We start from the raw sequence: 16,786 nt of genomic DNA, 5'->3' as shown, positions 1-16,786 counted from the left end.
CATTTCCAGAAGCTGATACTGACATCAGGGGTGAGCTGATGGAGACCTGAATCTATTCAGTAGATGGGTCAAGGAGGCTAGTTACGCTTGAAATGTGGCTGAGATTGAATTCACAGGCCCCATAGTTTGGGCACCTGGAGATGTAAACTGGAATAAGGAACTCAGAAGACAAGGAACTTGAGTGGAGATGGTGAGGTAGGTTTTCGATTCTCTGAGATGTGATATTGGTGGCCTTTTTGCCCTCCATGGGAAAATTAACATCCCACACCAACCAACTGCACCTACTGGCACTTTAGAAAAATTCCTTTTGGTTTGTAAGTCTTTGATCTCTGTTTAGAAGTCAACATCCTTGACAGGGCTGACATTTTGAGCTGCTATCAGTCACCCAGTGTCATGGAAGATTTGATAGGGGAGTCTTGGAGGAGAATGGGAGGGCGTGACTACTGAGGAGGGAGATAGGGCCCAGCAGAGTGCAGCCTAGGGCTCTGGGCCTGACAAACCTGAGGGGACTGGTGGATGTGTTTGAGGCTTACATAGTTCAGGTTTTTGCATGCCTGGGGATGTGCTCTTGACATGCCTCTCCTGTGGCCTTGTGTTCTGCTCTTCTACAACATAAGCCTCCAGCCTGGTCAGGCCCACTTCCTCCTCACCGTGGCTGCAAAGGGCCAGGCCTCGGCATCTCCTCTGCTTCTGCTGCTCTGGATTCTCATTCCTGATCCTCTTCCTCCTCTCCCTCTCTCCACATCCTGCCCACCTTCCCAGGCCTCCCCTTCCCCCCAGCTGCCCTTCTGTCTCTTCCCATCATAGCCTTTATTCTTTATGACACGAGTGTTCAGCGTTTGTTGCTATAGGTTTATTCTCGCATGCGTGTATGCATGTCTGAAAAAGTGTGTCCCATGAAACAGTATGATTGTATTAAACGCAAAATGGTCTTATAATCAAAGGGTAGGAAATGCTGGTTTTAGCAAAGGTTAAAAACCTTTTGTTTTTTAAACCTTAGGCCTCTGCAGAGCTTTAATTTACAAATGTAAATCCTGAATCCCTAAGAAGTGTTTCTCAGCATTAGTTACTTGTATAAGAACCTGGTTTTCATCTTGCAGGGCTAGTATTCTGCAGGACACAGTTTCCAGAAGGAGTTCCACACAGTTCCAGAAGGCTTAGGCTCTGGAATGGTGGAAACCACGTCATTCCCTACTGTGGATCCACATGTTAGCTGAAGGCAGTCATTTCTTTTTTTTTTTTAAGATTTTGTTTTTTTATTTTTTTCCCCCAAAGCCCCAGTAGATAGTTGTATGTCATAGCTGCACATCCTTCTAGTTGCTGTATGTGGGACGCGGCCTCAGCATGGCCGGAGAAGCGGTGCGCCAGTGCACGCCCGGATCCGAACCCGGGCTGCCAGCAGCGGAGCGCGCGCACTTAACCGCTAAGCCACGGGGCCGGCCCAAGAAGGCAGTCATTTCTGAGTAAACTCTTGGGACATGTGTTTTTAAACTTGTTTATTGTGGTAAAATTGATATAACATTCACTGTTTAAACCATTTTAAAGTATACAATTCAGAGGCACTTAATACATTCACAGTGTTGTGCATCTGTCACTTCCAGAACATTTTCATCACCCCAAAAGGAAACTCTGTACCCAATAAGCAGTTACTCTCCATTTCGCCCAGCAATCACTAATCTGCTTTCTGTTTCTATGGATTTGCCTATTCTCGATATTTCGTTTCGGTGGAGTCAACAATACGTGGCCTTTTGTGTCTGACTTCCTTCTTCAGTAAGGTTTTGATGTAGATACAAGGTCTTAGACCTGCATAATACCTGTGCTCCCCCAACATAGCTCTTTATCATTGGCCAAACCCTGTACATGTGTAAGTAACAAAAAGCAACTCTCCATCTGGAAACCTCCAAGTCACGTGGCCAGTTTAAAAGTACCATGGAATACTGTAGAAAAGGGTCAGTAGTGTGGTTGCCATTGACATGACTTGACCTGGGATTTCGAGAAGCTGACTTGAGCTGGGCTGGGATCCTTTTCCTGGAGGTCAGAGGTGACTGATTGTGGGCACAATTGGCTTATCACCCTCATTTATCCCCTCTCCAGTCAGAGGTCTGCATTTCAAGCTGCTCATCATTAATGACCATCAAACATCCTAGAGTGGACTGAGTTCTTCAGGGGCAGTGGAGGGAAAGTTGTGCTGTCCACTGCACTGCAGAACCCTCATTGGTCCTTTGGACACACTCTTTGAGCCTGAGGACTCATGCAAAAATTGGATGTCCCAGGGCTTTCTGTCTCATGTGTTGGAATTCCCAGGGGGTGGGTTATCTTTACCGCTATAAAGGTAGCTACTGGCCACCCCTTGTAGCATGCTGTGTTCACCTGCCTCATGGGCTTGTGCAACCCCCTTCCTCGTTGTTCCATTGAATTACCGAGGATCTCTCATCTCTCGGCTGCACCCTTCACTCCTCCACTCATTGATGCTTCTCAAGTCCAGGCACAGCACTGCCAGAAGGTGTGTAACCCATCTGCCTCAAATAACTATTTTCCGTGTGCCTCCCTTCTGCCGAGGAACCTATGGTATTGTCTTGGGGTCCACACTCCTTTCTAGTTTTTGATCTCATCTCTTTCCTTCTCCGTGTAGACTGTGGCCCTCCATACAGATCAGGCTGGTCTCGTTCTTCTTCTCCTTCAAGCCCTTAGCTCCTCCTCCCTAGGCTTGGAATGACTGTCTGCCCTCTCTCCTTTTTTCCCTGACCAGCCTAACTCTTCCTTCAAAGCTCAGCTCAAGGCTTAGCAGTTGTACAAAGCCTGCCCAAACATTCCAGCAACTCTTGCTGCCTGCACTAAACTCATGTTGCCCTCTAATACTACTGAATTGAGAACTGACAGCATTTTTTCCTACAGACTTTATTACTTAGTCTTTTTTCCCCAATCAGATGACCAGCTCTCTGAGGAAAGGAAATTGAAGTTAATCAGGTGGAGTGGGAAGTCACTGGACTGTGAATCTGAGGGCCGGGTCACCTCTGGGTGCGGCTGCTTGCTGGTTGTGTTGTCTTAGAAAAGCTACTTATCTTGAACTTCTGTTCTCATCTGTGAAATGAGTGGGAGATAATAAGGTGGGTGTATTAGTTTCCTATTTGTTGTTATAACAAGCTACTACAACCTTAGTTGCTTACAGCAGCACAGATTTATTCTCTTACAGTTCTGAGGTCAGAAATCAAAAATGGGTTGACACAGCTACATTCCTTCTGGAGGCTCTAGGGAAGATCCGTTTCCTGTCTTTTCCAGCTTCTAGATGCTGGCCGCCTGCATTCCTTGGCTCTTGGCTCCTTTCTCCCTCTTTAAAGCACATCACTCCAACCTCTGCTTCCGTTGTCACATCTCCTGTCTGTTTCCATGATTTCCTTTTTTCCTTATAAGGACCCTTGTGATTACGTTGGGCCCACCCAGGTAATCCAGAATAATCTTCCCATTTCAAACTTAATCACATCTGCCAGGACTCTTGTGCTGTGTGAGGGAACATATTCATTCACCGGTTCTGAGGATTAGGATGTAGGTGTCTTTGGGGGCCGTTATTCTGTCTACCACAGTGGATTCTTAGGTCTCTTGTGTCTCTAACATGCTATGAATCTCAAGATAGATTTCTTCCAGTTATTTAAATAGAGTTTAGCACTGTGCTAGGCTCATGAACTTCTTGATAAGTTATGTTTATCCAGGAGGATTTCCTGTTCTCAGATTGTTATTACAGCTACTAGGGCCTGATATGACTCAATGATGGAACTGTGAGCGCAAACCTTAGGATTCTTCTGTTTTCAGACTTCAACTACTACACGTTTACTAGTGAAAATTTGACGATGCTCCTCTACCTATCTTTGATTTTGTGCTTTGCAAATTTTGAAAAAAACCTCAAAGGATTTCATCTGTTTCCCACTAACCAGGGATAGCCTTTAAACAGCCTGTTAATTGTACTGGTGATTTTGCCATATGTCTAGTGGTCTCTCCATAAATTCCTGAATGTGTTTCCAGGTCTTCTTGCATAAATTGAAGCAGACGTGTTGTTAAGGTCTAGAAGCCAAATAGTCTTGGATACTAACCTTGCTGGTCTCATCTGTAATTGCTACTTAATGTTATGGTATTTTTTTTATAGCAGTTTAGATTGGCATTTACATGGAGTTATGCTATTTTTCTTTCCCTACATCCCATCGGTTGGTGTACACCTTGGGCGACCACTGCTTGCAAAGCCAGTGAAAAAGCATCCATAAAATATATTTATAGTAGCTCTATTGTTTTCTCCCCAGTGTTCAGTTCATTGTGCTGAAATAAGATTCCCCATGGGTTGAAAAACATCCCCCTCCCATATAATTTAGTTTTGAGGTTACTTTTGACTGTTGAGCATGAGGAATGCACAGTGTGTGTCAAGCAGATCTGCAGCCTGCGTATTGAAGTTTTCTTTCCATTTTGTTTCCTAGATGCACCCACTGGGCCTGTGTAATAACAATGATGAAGAGGACTTGTATGAATATGGCTGGGTAGGAGTGGTGAAGCTGGAACAGCCAGAATTGGACCCGAAACCATGCCTCACTGTCCTGGGCAAGGTAAGCACCAGGTCCTCCGAATCGCTCAGATTCCGATTGGTGTTCTCCACTCTCCCATTTCCTCAGTTCTCTAACAGTTGGTTGCGGAGAACAGCCATGCTGGCACAGTGCTCTTGCCTAGCTGAGGTCACGTGGGTTGAGGACTAAGAGGTCTCTTGTAGCAGCCCACCGTGGTGCTTGCTATGATGGAGACTGCCAGCCTCAGAGGCAGCTCCACTTCTGGGCCACTGTGTGGCCAAGGGCAAGTTATTTCCCCTGAAGGAGTCTCAGTTTCTTATCTGAGAAATGGGTTGATAATAGAGATTCACAATACCTTATCTTACACCCTTGAGGCCAAATGCTGCAGAATTCTGAGATTTGAGGGGTTTAGAAAGGTATTGAGGTACACATATTTTACATTAAGTAACCCCCAGGAGATCTGGGGCAATACTCAATAATCAAACATTCATATTTGTATAGCAAACAATATGGATATTCACATTAAGTGGGATAACTGAAATCTAAATAGCCTTGTGTTAGTTCAGGGCAGCTTTGCCTCCAAATGAGTTCAGGTCCATTAAGTTTTTCTGCCAAGTAAGTTATGGAAAAAGTTTTGGGTTTTAGAGCTTTTTTGGTTTTAGAATGGCAGACAGCAATTATGGTCCTGTATTAGAACTTACCTCATAGGATGGTTAGGAGGTGAGATGAGATGCAAACGTCTAGCACAGAATAAGCTCTCAAAAAATGTTTGCTGCCATTGGCTGTTATCTCATTTAGAAGTACTAAAAAAGACTGTGTTTAGCCAAGAGGGTCAGCATTACCTCTGACTGCAGGATAAGATAGAAATAAATTTATTTTGGAAAGCCATCTGTCAATGATCTTAAAATATAACAGGTAACAGCCTGTTTTAAACTGATCGTTTTGTTATAGAGAAAGGTTTTGAGAAAGTTACTAGAATTTTGGTTGGAGGAAACGTGGTATCTGTCTCCTAAGGACAGTGTTATTGCCTGAATATTTTTTATATATTTCAGAAGCTGCTGTTCTAGATACTTTGGGGAGACAGCTGGGGGAAAAGACAGCCCTGGTTCCTGACCTCTTGTGGATTTCTTGGGAGATCCCAGGCCAGAGAAGAGGTGGTTTTGATGCAGAGTGCTAGCGAAGGAGCCTTTCCCAGATTTGAAGATGGCCCAGCAGTGTCTCCTGAAAGACTTTTGGCCCCGGAGACCCTCATGGGTCTAATCTGTTTGTGATTTTTGTGTCCTACTTGTCTTCTGAGTATCTTCCGAGCACTTGTCGAGTTCTCCTGCCCTTGTATAGGGGGAAAAAAAGCCCACAGGAATTATTACCTGTTTGGTTTACAGTTCATGAAGTTGAATGAAGATGTTTTAGGTGGCCCAGGCCCTGATACTTCATCGTTTAAATAGTTGGCTAGAGCTGCTTAATGATGCTAGGAGAGCAGTGACCCCCTTGAGAATATTTTAGTGTTTTCCTAGGAGAAATGCCAGCTACATTCAAAGGTTAGGAACAGTGCTTTCCTTGTAGGTATTATGTTCCTAGTATAATATTTTCTCCTGGACTTAAGCTGCTGCTATGCAGGGCTCAGCAGTTTGGCTTAATTTGTTTTGCCCCAGTCCGGTGGGGCTCTCCCTTTGCATCTGTTGTGTCTATAAATGGGTTCAAACAGGGCTCCCAGGGAGACCCCATTGTTCTCCCATGGTTTACTGGTGTTGAAGTCACTCAGAAAACGCAATTGTTTCCTCTGCCACCTGGAACAACCATATAGTGGTTTTACTTGAAGAGTTTTGTATGGTTTGGCCTGCTGGCCTGTGAGGCCAGGGGAAATAAAAACCCTAGACATATATTGAATCATTAAGTACTTCTTGGGTTTATTCATTCACCAAATATTTATTGAATGCAGGGGCCCAGAAGCTAAGCTTGTGGTTCTAACTGCTTGCAAGCAGCAGCCGCCCCCATGTTTCTGTTTGGAAAGGCTGTGTGGTGGCCAGGCAGTATTTACATGTGGTTAGTTACTGAAATTGGGCTTAACACCTGAATAAAATCATTAGCAAAAATGCTTGGGCCAGACAAATCAAGACAGTTTCGCATTTGTTTAAAACCTTGGTTGGTACAGGAGGTACAATGAGTCAGGTCTGCCTCTCTACCTCCCTCCCTTCCTCCCTCCCTCCTGCCCTTCTTCTTTCTCCCAACATCTCACTTTTTCTCTCTCATCTTCTTCTTAAAGTGTAGCTCTCAGCTTCAGTTTTTTTTTAACTTTGCTAACTGTGTTTTCTTTTTTCTGAGCCCGCAAGGGCAGTGGCAAGAGACTAGGGTAACGAAAAGCAAAGAGATCCTCACCGGCAGCCCAATCTCTTGCAGATAGCGTGGTTTTCTATCATTTCTGTGCTCTTAGTGGCTATGGCGAGAGGGAGGTGGGCAGTGGAGAGGGGCACAAAAGAAAGAAACTACAGGCAAGTCAACGTGGGGGTGGGAGGAGGGACTCCTCCGTATAGATGTTAAGACTTGTTGAAAACCGTAGATGGGAGGGCTCTGTCAGGCGTTTGGAAAAGCCTGTAGGAGAATAGGGGAGGGCCAGACGGAGACCCCTCTCCCTCCCCCCCGCCCCATCATCCACTCTCATTGCCCACCCGCCCACAGAAAATGCCAGGGGGCGAAACGTTGAAATGAGAGAGGAATGTCCTAAATTAAAAAAACGTAAATGCCTCTCCAGGAGTTCAAATAAAGTTTCATTTTAAAAGCAAAAGACATAAACTCATCACCTTGGTTTATTACTGAGTGCTTTTGAACTCCTCAGAAAGGAACGCTATAAACTCATGAGAGAAAAATGATTTATGGTCCCCTCCTTATAATCTTTTTGATTCTGTGGGAGGCAGGGCAGACAAGTAAGATCAGCTAGGGAGGCAGAGTTGGGGTGAGGGTGAGCCCCCGACAGGGACGCGGCAGGCCAGGGCGCCAGGCCAGGCCCTGCCTCACACCAGGCCCGGGGCAAATCTCCTCAGCTTTCTGGGCCTTTCTTTTTTACTTCACGTGAAGAGGTTGTTCTGGGCTCCTTGCTCTTCTAATATTTTGAGCTTCTATATCATATTTAAAATTTCCCCTTGATATTCTAGTTTGGGGAGATTCTAGTTGTAGCATTGAAAGACAGACTCTTGCCTGTGACAGTCTAAGTCCTAGGAAATTAAGAGAGAATAAAATTGACATTTCTGAGCAGCTTGCTGTTGAAAGTAAGTGTCTTAAACCATCCCCCAAGTGCAGGAGTCTGTGTTTATGCCCTAGGCATTTTAACCCTTCAATTCAAAGAGTGTTTATTAAGCATCTTACGAACTGGTAAGAATTTTGAAAATTGACTTAATACCTTTGGTTCCTATGACCCGTCTACCTCATGGAGATTCTCTTGGCAGGGAACACACAAGATGTGCTGGAGTTTTCTAACAAAGCCTGCCTGGCGCAGACTCCATAAATCAAGGCAGAATAAACCTCTGCACCCCTACACCCCACATTGGAGTGGAGTCTTAGAGAGGGTTTTGAAAGACAGGATGGTCAGCAGGCTTGGACTTGGCTCTTTCTGGGACTTAGGAGGACAGTGTGAGGAAGTTAATTAAAACACAAGGCAGGCAGGGAATTTCAGGTCAGAGAGACCTTGCTTTGGCTGAGTGACCTTGGAAAGGTCACTTCAGTGCTTGCGGCCTTGTTCTCCTCATTGGGGCTCATGCTGCCTTTGTCATTGTGGTGGGGGTTCTGCGAGATGTTTGTGGAGCACTTAACACAGAGCCTGGCTCACGGTAAATGGGCGATGAGAGTGTAAAAGCAGCCATCATGTACTGGATGCTCACCAAGTGCTAAGAGCTTTATATGCAGCATCTCCTGTCATTGTCGGACTAACTCTAAGATTGTGTCCAGATTTCCATTTTACGTTGAGGAAATCAAGTCTCAGGGACGTTCTCTACGTAATCTAAGATGAACGGCTCCCAAGTAGCTGAGCTGAGATCTAAGATAAAGACTGTTCTACTATCTCATCAATGTTAATTTCTTCTCCTTGCCTCCTTTTGTCTTCACCAGTTTTTCTAGATAAAAATTGGATGCTCACAGGCTTGCTTAGGACTTGATTCCACTTAACAGAAACCCAGCTCAAGCTATAGTGAGCAGAAAGGAGAATTTGCTCTGAGGATCTTGGGCAGCATCAGGGATCCCATGATGAGAGTGCTGCTGCTCTTCTAGAACAGCTGACTCCAGGGCTCAATGCCAGGAGCCCCTCCCCAGGTCTTCTCTTCTGTGTATCTGCTTTATTCCTCTCTCTCTCTTCACCTACTTGGTGGGAGACACAGCACCCCCAATATCCCTGGGCCTGATACTCTCTTGGTTTCGAGCCTAAAGGATTCCAGAAAAAGGAATCCATCGCAGATCAGGTGCTCGCCTTTAGGCTGGTCAGCTGTGATCTGGGGATGGAAACACATTGGAACGTAGCTTCCTGCCCAGCTACGTGTGGGGAGTGGGAGGAAGATGTGCTGTCCAGAAGAAAGGTGGTGGGGGGCAGTGCTGAGTTACCATCTCCTAAGCAGCCCCCTGCAGTCACCAAGTCAGGTATGCGATCGTAAGCCAGTAGGTGACGCCCTCAGTTTGTCCCGAGTTGTTCAGAGAGCCTCTAGTTGGAAGGGACTTCTCTAGTTCATGTGTACTATGAAGAGTCACATGCTCTTCTTGCCCTGAACTGAGGGCCAGTCCCTGACACAGACAGTCATTGTTGAGAGTGAAGAGAAGGGATTCCACATGGCTGGGGGGCTCGGCAGGTTTTACAAAGAGGGGCTGTATGAGGCAGAGTGAGATGGGGGAAATAATCTCCAGGATCAGGGCAGGAGGAAGGGGAGCAAGAAGTTCTTCAAGGGTCATTGCAAGTAGCTGGGGAAGAAGGAGGTTTTCAGATCAAGGAATTTGGTCTTCATCTCCTAGGAAGCTGGGAGCTACTGAGCATTTCTGATGAAAAGATGAGTGCCATAGGATCCGGCTTTGGGAATATTCATTTGACAGTGTTGTCTAGGCTGGTGGGAGAGGGGAGGATCAGGTTACTCTTTGCTGGTGGGTGTTTCCAGGAACTAAATGGGCCCAGACATCAATTCTTTTAAAGCTTTGGTGAGGCTCAAGTCAATGACAGTGCCGGGGATACCTCATGCATGCCTTTAGATTTCCCTAGTCTCTTCATCTGCCCTTTTTCTGTTTTTACATTTAGGCAAATGTGAAATGTAGAGGCAGCATGGCAACAGCGTGGCAGGGTGGAAAACTGCTCTGCTGTGAGACGGGAGAGCTAGTCTGTAATCCTGGCTCTTCTGATAAGCAGTGAGAAACCCAAGGATGAGGAGTTGATGCAAAATAGAACCCTTACATCCCTTCCACCAACCCATGTTCAGCCCTCTGAGTGTCTTGGTAACTTCTTCGCAGAGAACGAATAAAGACTCTAGTAACCAAAATGACTGGAAGACAGAAAACAAAGCCAGAGGAATTTTATTGTTTCAGAGTGGTTAGGGGAGAGGGAGCATGTAATGGTTAAGACTTGGGTTTAGACATCAATCTAAGCCGAGTTTAAACCCCAGTTCCAACCATTTAATCTGTGTGACCTGGGGCAGTCGCTTAACCCCTTTGCATGTTTCCACCTCCTTAGATGGGAACAGCACCTAAAGGAGATGGTGTATGTCAAGTGTTGGTCATGGCACAGCTGAAAGCACTAAATAAAGTAGCAACTCTTATTGTCCATGCTCTCCTCCCCTCTCTCCCTCCCTCATTATCCTTCAGTTTCTTTTAGCACCCAAAGTGCTGTTACCTAAGTAGTCACATCCATAGAGACAGAAAGGAGAAAGGTGGTTGCCAGGGCTAGGGGAGAGGAGAATGGGGAGTTAGTGTTTAATAGGTACAGAGTTTCAGTGGAGGAAGATGAAAAAGTTCTGGAGATGGATGGTGGTGATGATTGCACAACAATGTGCATGTACTTAATGCTACTGAACTGAACGCTTAAAAATGGTTTTACATGGTAAATTTTATGTTATGTATATTTTGCCACAATAAAGAAGAAGTGGTATTACTTAAATAATTTCACAATATATGGAGTTTGATGACAGGTATTAAAAAAAAAGTAAACATTTTGTTCCTGAAGCGATGGAGTATAGTCCCAATAGGAATGATGACTACTTCTGCTGAGTCCTGGTGGAAAGCAAACCCTTCGTCCCATAAGAGGTGTTACAGACGATCCAGGAGCAGTGAGAACAGAGACGAAATCCTCCTTTGCACGTTAGGCTACCCCCTGGAAAATTTCTTATTTATCTTTTAAAGAACAACTCCCAAAACAGAGAATTTGAGTAAAGCAAAAACTGACTTTTATTTGTATCCTCTTCATGACATAGTGGAAAACAGGAAAATGACACTAATTGCAATCCACAGATGTTTGAATTTCTTCACCAAATATTAACCAGTACCTGATATGTAACATAGTGATAGGCAATAGTTTTGCCAATAGTTTAAAGGAAAAAAAGGACCTGGGAATAAGCTAGAAAAGGGACCATCGCCCCACGATGATGAATGGGTTTTGGCCAAATCTCTCTGAACTGGGGCTTTCTCTTCTGGGTATCGTCTCTCTGGGTTCTCTGGTAAAGGTCAAAGCTGATAAAATCATGGCATAGGTGTTAATCTAGCACAGTGGTTCTCAAAGTGTGGTCAGGGGACCCTTAGGCATCCTCAAGATCCCTCCAGGGGGACCCACAAGATCAGAGCTATTTTCATAATGACACTAAGATGTCGCCTGCCTTTGTCCGTCTCATTCTCTCACAAGTGTATGGTGGATTTTCCAGAGGCATCATTTTGTGTGGTGACTTCATTGCTCTGACAGCTAATGGAATGTGTGCTCACATATTCTATGTTTTAAAGATTTTTCAGTTTTACTTCCTAATATGCTAAATATCAATAGATATAACCCACAGAAACAGAAGTTCTTTAGGGTTCTTAATTTTTGAGAACGTAAAGGAGAGATTTGAGTACACCAGCCTAGCAATATGTCCCCACTGTGAGATCATCTCATAGAGCTTGGCTGAGGGAGAAATCCTGTGATAAAGTTAGTGGAAATGAGCACAAATGAGGAGACAATACAGGAAATAAAGGTGAACATGCTGTCATTAAATTATTCTGTTCTGCAGTATTGGAGCCAAAAGAGTATTGGTTCTGAACTGTTAGTAATTTGAATAAAACCAATGGTTTGCTGTTTTCCACATTTAATAACAAATAACCAAACAATGAATTTGAAGAACCTAGGTAAAAAAGATCTTAATATTTTTGAGGCTTGCATTGGGAAATAACCTTCAGCCTTGACCTTCAGAACAGGGCTTAACTGGATAGGCCTTTACTTGAGGTAGGAACTTGGGTAATGCTGCAGAGTTGTTTAAGAGCCATGTAGGTGTGGAGGGGGAGGGGGACTTATCCTTCAGCGTGCCATTCTCATTTGGGTTTTTGGTCACGGATGTGCATTTCCTGGGATACCTGAGTGCCTTGCTCCTTAGGGCAAGTCCAGCTTAGCACTTCTGAGTATGAAATTTGCTTCTCAAGAGGGTTGGTGGGACTGAAATCCTGGGGTCTGACTTGCTGTGGGAAATGAGAGAAGGCGGCTGACTGTAGCAGGGTCTCAGAGGCTGCTGCTCCACATCACAGGCATTGGCTTCCTCCGGTTAGGGAAGTGAGTGTGGTATTTGCCACATACCTGAGCACAGGACCCTGTGACTATAGCTCATTGCCATGGTATTCCTGGGAGCACCCTGTGCTTGGGACACTTGCCTGTGTCCAACCTTCCCAGGGCATATTATCTGAGTCCTCTTGTTGTAGTGGTTCTCAGCTGGGGGCATTTTGTACCCCTCTTTCCCCCCACTGCAGCCCACGGGACACTTGGCAATATCTGGAGACATTTTTGGTCTTCAGACAAAAATATACAGGAGTGGCTGGGGGCTGCTACTGGCGTCTAGGTCAGGGATGCTGCTGAACATTCTACAATGCACACAGCACGGCCCCATACAACAAAGAATGATCAGGCCCCAAATATCAATAGTGTTGTGGTTGAGAATCCCTGTCTTATGGTGACATTCAAGTTTTCTCTCTCTAAGGCCTTAAATTCCACTTCTTCCTCCTTCACTCCCTCCTCTGACCCACTGCCCTGCAGTACAATGACAGGTTCACGGTAGCCTTTGTGTGGTATGTTCTGCTGAAGTGCGTAATCACTGTTAGAGCACATTCGTGTTTCCATGTGAGGAGTACAAAGAGCCCAGATTTTGAAGCCATATGGCCTGGGTGCAAATGATAATCCTACTCTGGTAGTAGCTGGGTAACTTGGGGCCAGTTAACTTCTCTTTGCCTCCATTTCTCCATATCCCCCTCTGTAAATATAGTTGTGATGATTAAAAAAGTAATGTATGTCAAGTTCTTGGAATGTGTGAATACTCAACAAATATCAATTTCCTCCTTTCTCTAAACATACTCCTACCAAGCAGATGGAAGCCCTTTTTCTAAGGTGAGCTGAGATGGGTTTCTTGTCGGAGAGGAAGTTTGGAAGGCTCTTCAGATTTATTTTAAGGAGCACTTGGGTAAATACCTCCCATATTTGGTTAAAAAGGAAAGCAAGAAAGGAACTTAGTAAAAGAAATCAGATCAGGAGGAAAAGATTGGCATGATATGAATGGAAAAAGGAAAAACTCGGGGAATACCACTTTTCTTCTAAGGTCATGTGTCACAGACTTTTAATTTGATGCTTTTCTTCTACACCTAAATCTTCCAGAAACTTCTTGGTTAAAAGCCTATATTAAGCACAATACCTTTTTTTTTTTTTTTTTGCTAGCTCCCAGACATTTTCAGCTATAAAAGGCTAACCGAAACCATTATTTGAAATCCACTGAGAGGCTTAAGGGAGTTTTGAAGCTAGAGTGAGTGAATAGAACAAATAATGTGTCTGCCAACCTGAGGAGCACAGGCTGCCAGCCACCTCCCCAGACTGGGGGAAGCCTGGCTCCCTACACTCCTTCTGGCCATGCCCCCTTCGATTGAACCAGGTTCTCAGTAGAGCAAGGGCCACAAATGAGGCTGGAAACTAGGAATGATGTGACAGGCCAGTGGAAAAGCCCATCAAAAATGGCTAATGACCTGTTTACTTTTGAGAGGCCCTTTTACAGTATAAAAGAAGTTAGAACCTGACATATTAAGTCATCGTAATATGTATACCAGTCTCGAGTTGGGTGACCTGAGTCTCTCATACCTGGAGACAACCCCCAGTCCCCATCTGCTGTCTGTCCTCAGACAGAGGGGCCTTGCATATGCCTGGCCACGTGCATGAATTATCCTGAGTAAGCCACAGTGGGCTGTCACTCAAGTGAGCTTCTGCCCGTGTTCATGGGCATTTCAGATTTGGGGGGCTGTCCTGACAGTGACTGCGTGTAGTTGGTTTACCATCTACCAAGCCCCTGGAAAACCTGCACATCAGGTTTGACCATTGCACGTTTTAGAGCACTTGAGTTGCACCTGTGCAGGAGAGCACTGCACCTCCAGCCTGGGCAGAGATTCCCAGTGGGTGCAGAAGCAGGAAGAATGGAGACGTGGGTGAGATCCTGTCTGCTAACCTTGGTCACAAGACCATCCCAGACTACAGGCAAATGCAATCTCTTTTCTTTATTCTGCTTTTCCTTTCCAAAAAGCACCATATTTTATTTGATAAAAGGTACCGCTGTGCTTTGGTGATCTTGTTTTCCAAATCGGACATTGGGCTGTGTGTTCTCACTAATGCTTTTTATGCTCTGCTTTAAGTTTGAGGCAGTCTAAACAGTTCCTTTGGGATACTGAAGTACTTTAAATTCTGCATCATTTTTGCTAGTTATAAAAAAAAAATAAGAGTTTCAACACATTCCAGTTCTGAGCACTGCTGGATAAAATAAAATTCCAGTCAGCCTGAAGAACTTGGGCTAGTTCTTGGGCTGTATAAAGGCACTGGCCTTCACTATTACACATTAACCTACTGCTGATAGATTTTCACAAATGTATCAACTCTTAAATGAACCTCAGAGAAAAGAATGTGGAATATGCGAGGAACTTTTGTTACCTTGGCTTGGTTTTTAGAAATCAAATTTTAAAGTGTTTAGCTTCAAAAGCTTTCTTTTTCATCTATTTATAAACATAGTAGATTGGTTTTCTAAAATAAGTTATTTTCTTAGTGTTTTTCCTTTTTTTAATGTTTCTATTGATAGAATCTTAACATTTTTTATAACCCTAATTTTAAAGGTATACCCCAAATTTATAGCGTTAACTTATTTTACTATTTTTGTAACAGAAATTTTCTGGTCTCTGTCTTTTTTTTTTTTTAAGTGTGTAAGCAATATAATAATTTTACCACCATTATTATATTCCTTGTGCCAAGAACTGTGCCTAGCTCATATAGCAGGCACTCAGTAAATATTTGTTGCATGAAACAATTAATTATGGAGAATTTGAAAATAGAAAATAGAATTTAATTCTACTTTGTAACACAAGTACTATCAATTTTGGTTTATTCTCTTCCAGTCTTTTTCCCTGAGCCCGATTTCTAATGTAATTATTATGAAGGTATAAACATCTGTTCTGCCTTTTCAAACTTAATGATATATGCTAGTCATTTTACCAATTTGCTATTATTTTCATAATCTGTAATTTTAATGTCTGCATAACATTGATTTAGTTGACCATTCCTTCAGAGTTCAATAATTAGATTGCTTCTGTTTTATTTTTAATCCTTACAAATAAACCAAACTGAAACCTTTCTGTATATAGGATGGGTTTGTTTTTCTCTTTGAATTATTCCCTTATGGTAGTATTCCAGGAGGAGATTGTAGATCAAAGAATATGAACTTTTTTTTATGACTCTTGATGCAAACAATTACAGATTGCTTTCCAGGAAATTTTCCTCAGTTTACCCTGCCGCTAGTGAAGTAAGTGTGAACCATTTTTCACAGACACAGTGCTAACATTGACCATTATTATTATTACGTTTCTTTTACTAATTTGAAAGGTAAAAATAGTTCTTTATTGTTTTCCTTTGCATTTCTTTATAAACTCCAAGCATTTTTCCATCTGCTAATTAAATTTCATCTCTTGTGAATTGTCTGTTCTGGTCCCTTGCTTGTTTATGGGTGCATCTTACTGTATTTTTTTTTTTTTTTTGTAGTAATGTATTAAATTCTTATCACTTGGAATATTTTTTAACTGACCCTTTTATTTACTTGTTTTTTGTTTGCTTAGCTTTTTCGGCTTGGAGAAGTTCAAAATTTTTAGATAGTCATCATTCCTTCATGATTCCTTCATTCCATCATTCCTTCATGATTTTTTCTATTGCTTCTAAACTTAATTATTTTATTCCCTCCCTTGCAAGCTTAGACTCATTTTTGCCTTTTCTACTTTTTCTTTAATCACTGTTTTTCTTTTAATATATTACATCTTTAAATCACTTAAAATTTATTTTGATATGTAATATCAGGGAATTGCTCAGTAGAGTCTCTCTCTCTCTCAAAGTTCTCCCAATACCTTTTAAGTCCTTCATTTTACATATCTTCCTCCTTTTAAAAAATAATATATTCTGTTCTACTGAATTCTTTAGGATGATCATATCCTGCGATATCTACTGTCAAATAAATTCTATATCCCTTTTTGGGCCAGTACCACACTCTTAGAATTTTTGATGTTTTAAAACATATTTCCAGAGCTAAGTGAAATATACTTGTGAACACATTTAAAAGAATTCATTGTAAATCAACAAAGCAAATGCCTGTTTGTGCTATTCTCTAGACCAGGGAATCCTAATTAATCCTCATCCTCTCCCATCTAGTACATCTATCCCTGCCCCAACTCTCAGCATGGGGAATTGCTTTCAGAATCTGTGTTCATTATCGTAATCACCATATTCAAGTTTCACTCCATTCCAGCATGCACACATAATTTTTATTAGGAAATGTATATTTTGGTTAAAACCAACTACAAAACTTATTTCAACTTTAGGTTGCCCAAGATCATTTCACCACCAAAACTTTTCTACCCATTTCTCTTCTGGAAATATGCTTTTAGATAGTTGGACTCGATACAGAAACAGAACAGAAATGATGGCTCAGATTGTTCCCACATGAAGGCTTATTCATTTTTTTTAAGTGTACAGTGGTTTTTAGTATATT

The 16,786-nt window shown here is 43.0% G+C and overlaps 1 protein-coding gene across 4 annotated transcripts in view; it reads left to right on the top strand.

The window, feature by feature from the left end:
• ZNRF3 (zinc and ring finger 3) overlaps window positions 1–16,786 on the top strand; it is a 148,646-nt gene that overhangs the window by 82,434 nt on the left and 49,426 nt on the right. For all 4 annotated transcript variants that reach the window (XM_087424008.1, XM_087424011.1, XM_087424009.1 and 1 more), the window contains exon 2: window positions 4,461–4,586. In XM_087424008.1, the coding sequence (XP_087280134.1) occupies window positions 4,461–4,586 (126 nt within the window). The remainder of the gene's footprint in view (window positions 1–4,460; window positions 4,587–16,786) is intronic.

The sequence above is a fragment of the Ceratotherium simum genome, chromosome 35 (genome assembly GCF_057802395.1).
Source record: "Ceratotherium simum simum isolate JZ-2026a chromosome 35, ASM5780239v1, whole genome shotgun sequence".
In the NCBI taxonomy this organism is placed as follows: domain Eukaryota; kingdom Metazoa; phylum Chordata; class Mammalia; order Perissodactyla; family Rhinocerotidae; genus Ceratotherium; species Ceratotherium simum.
This window is presented reverse-complemented; position numbering and strand designations above follow the sequence as displayed.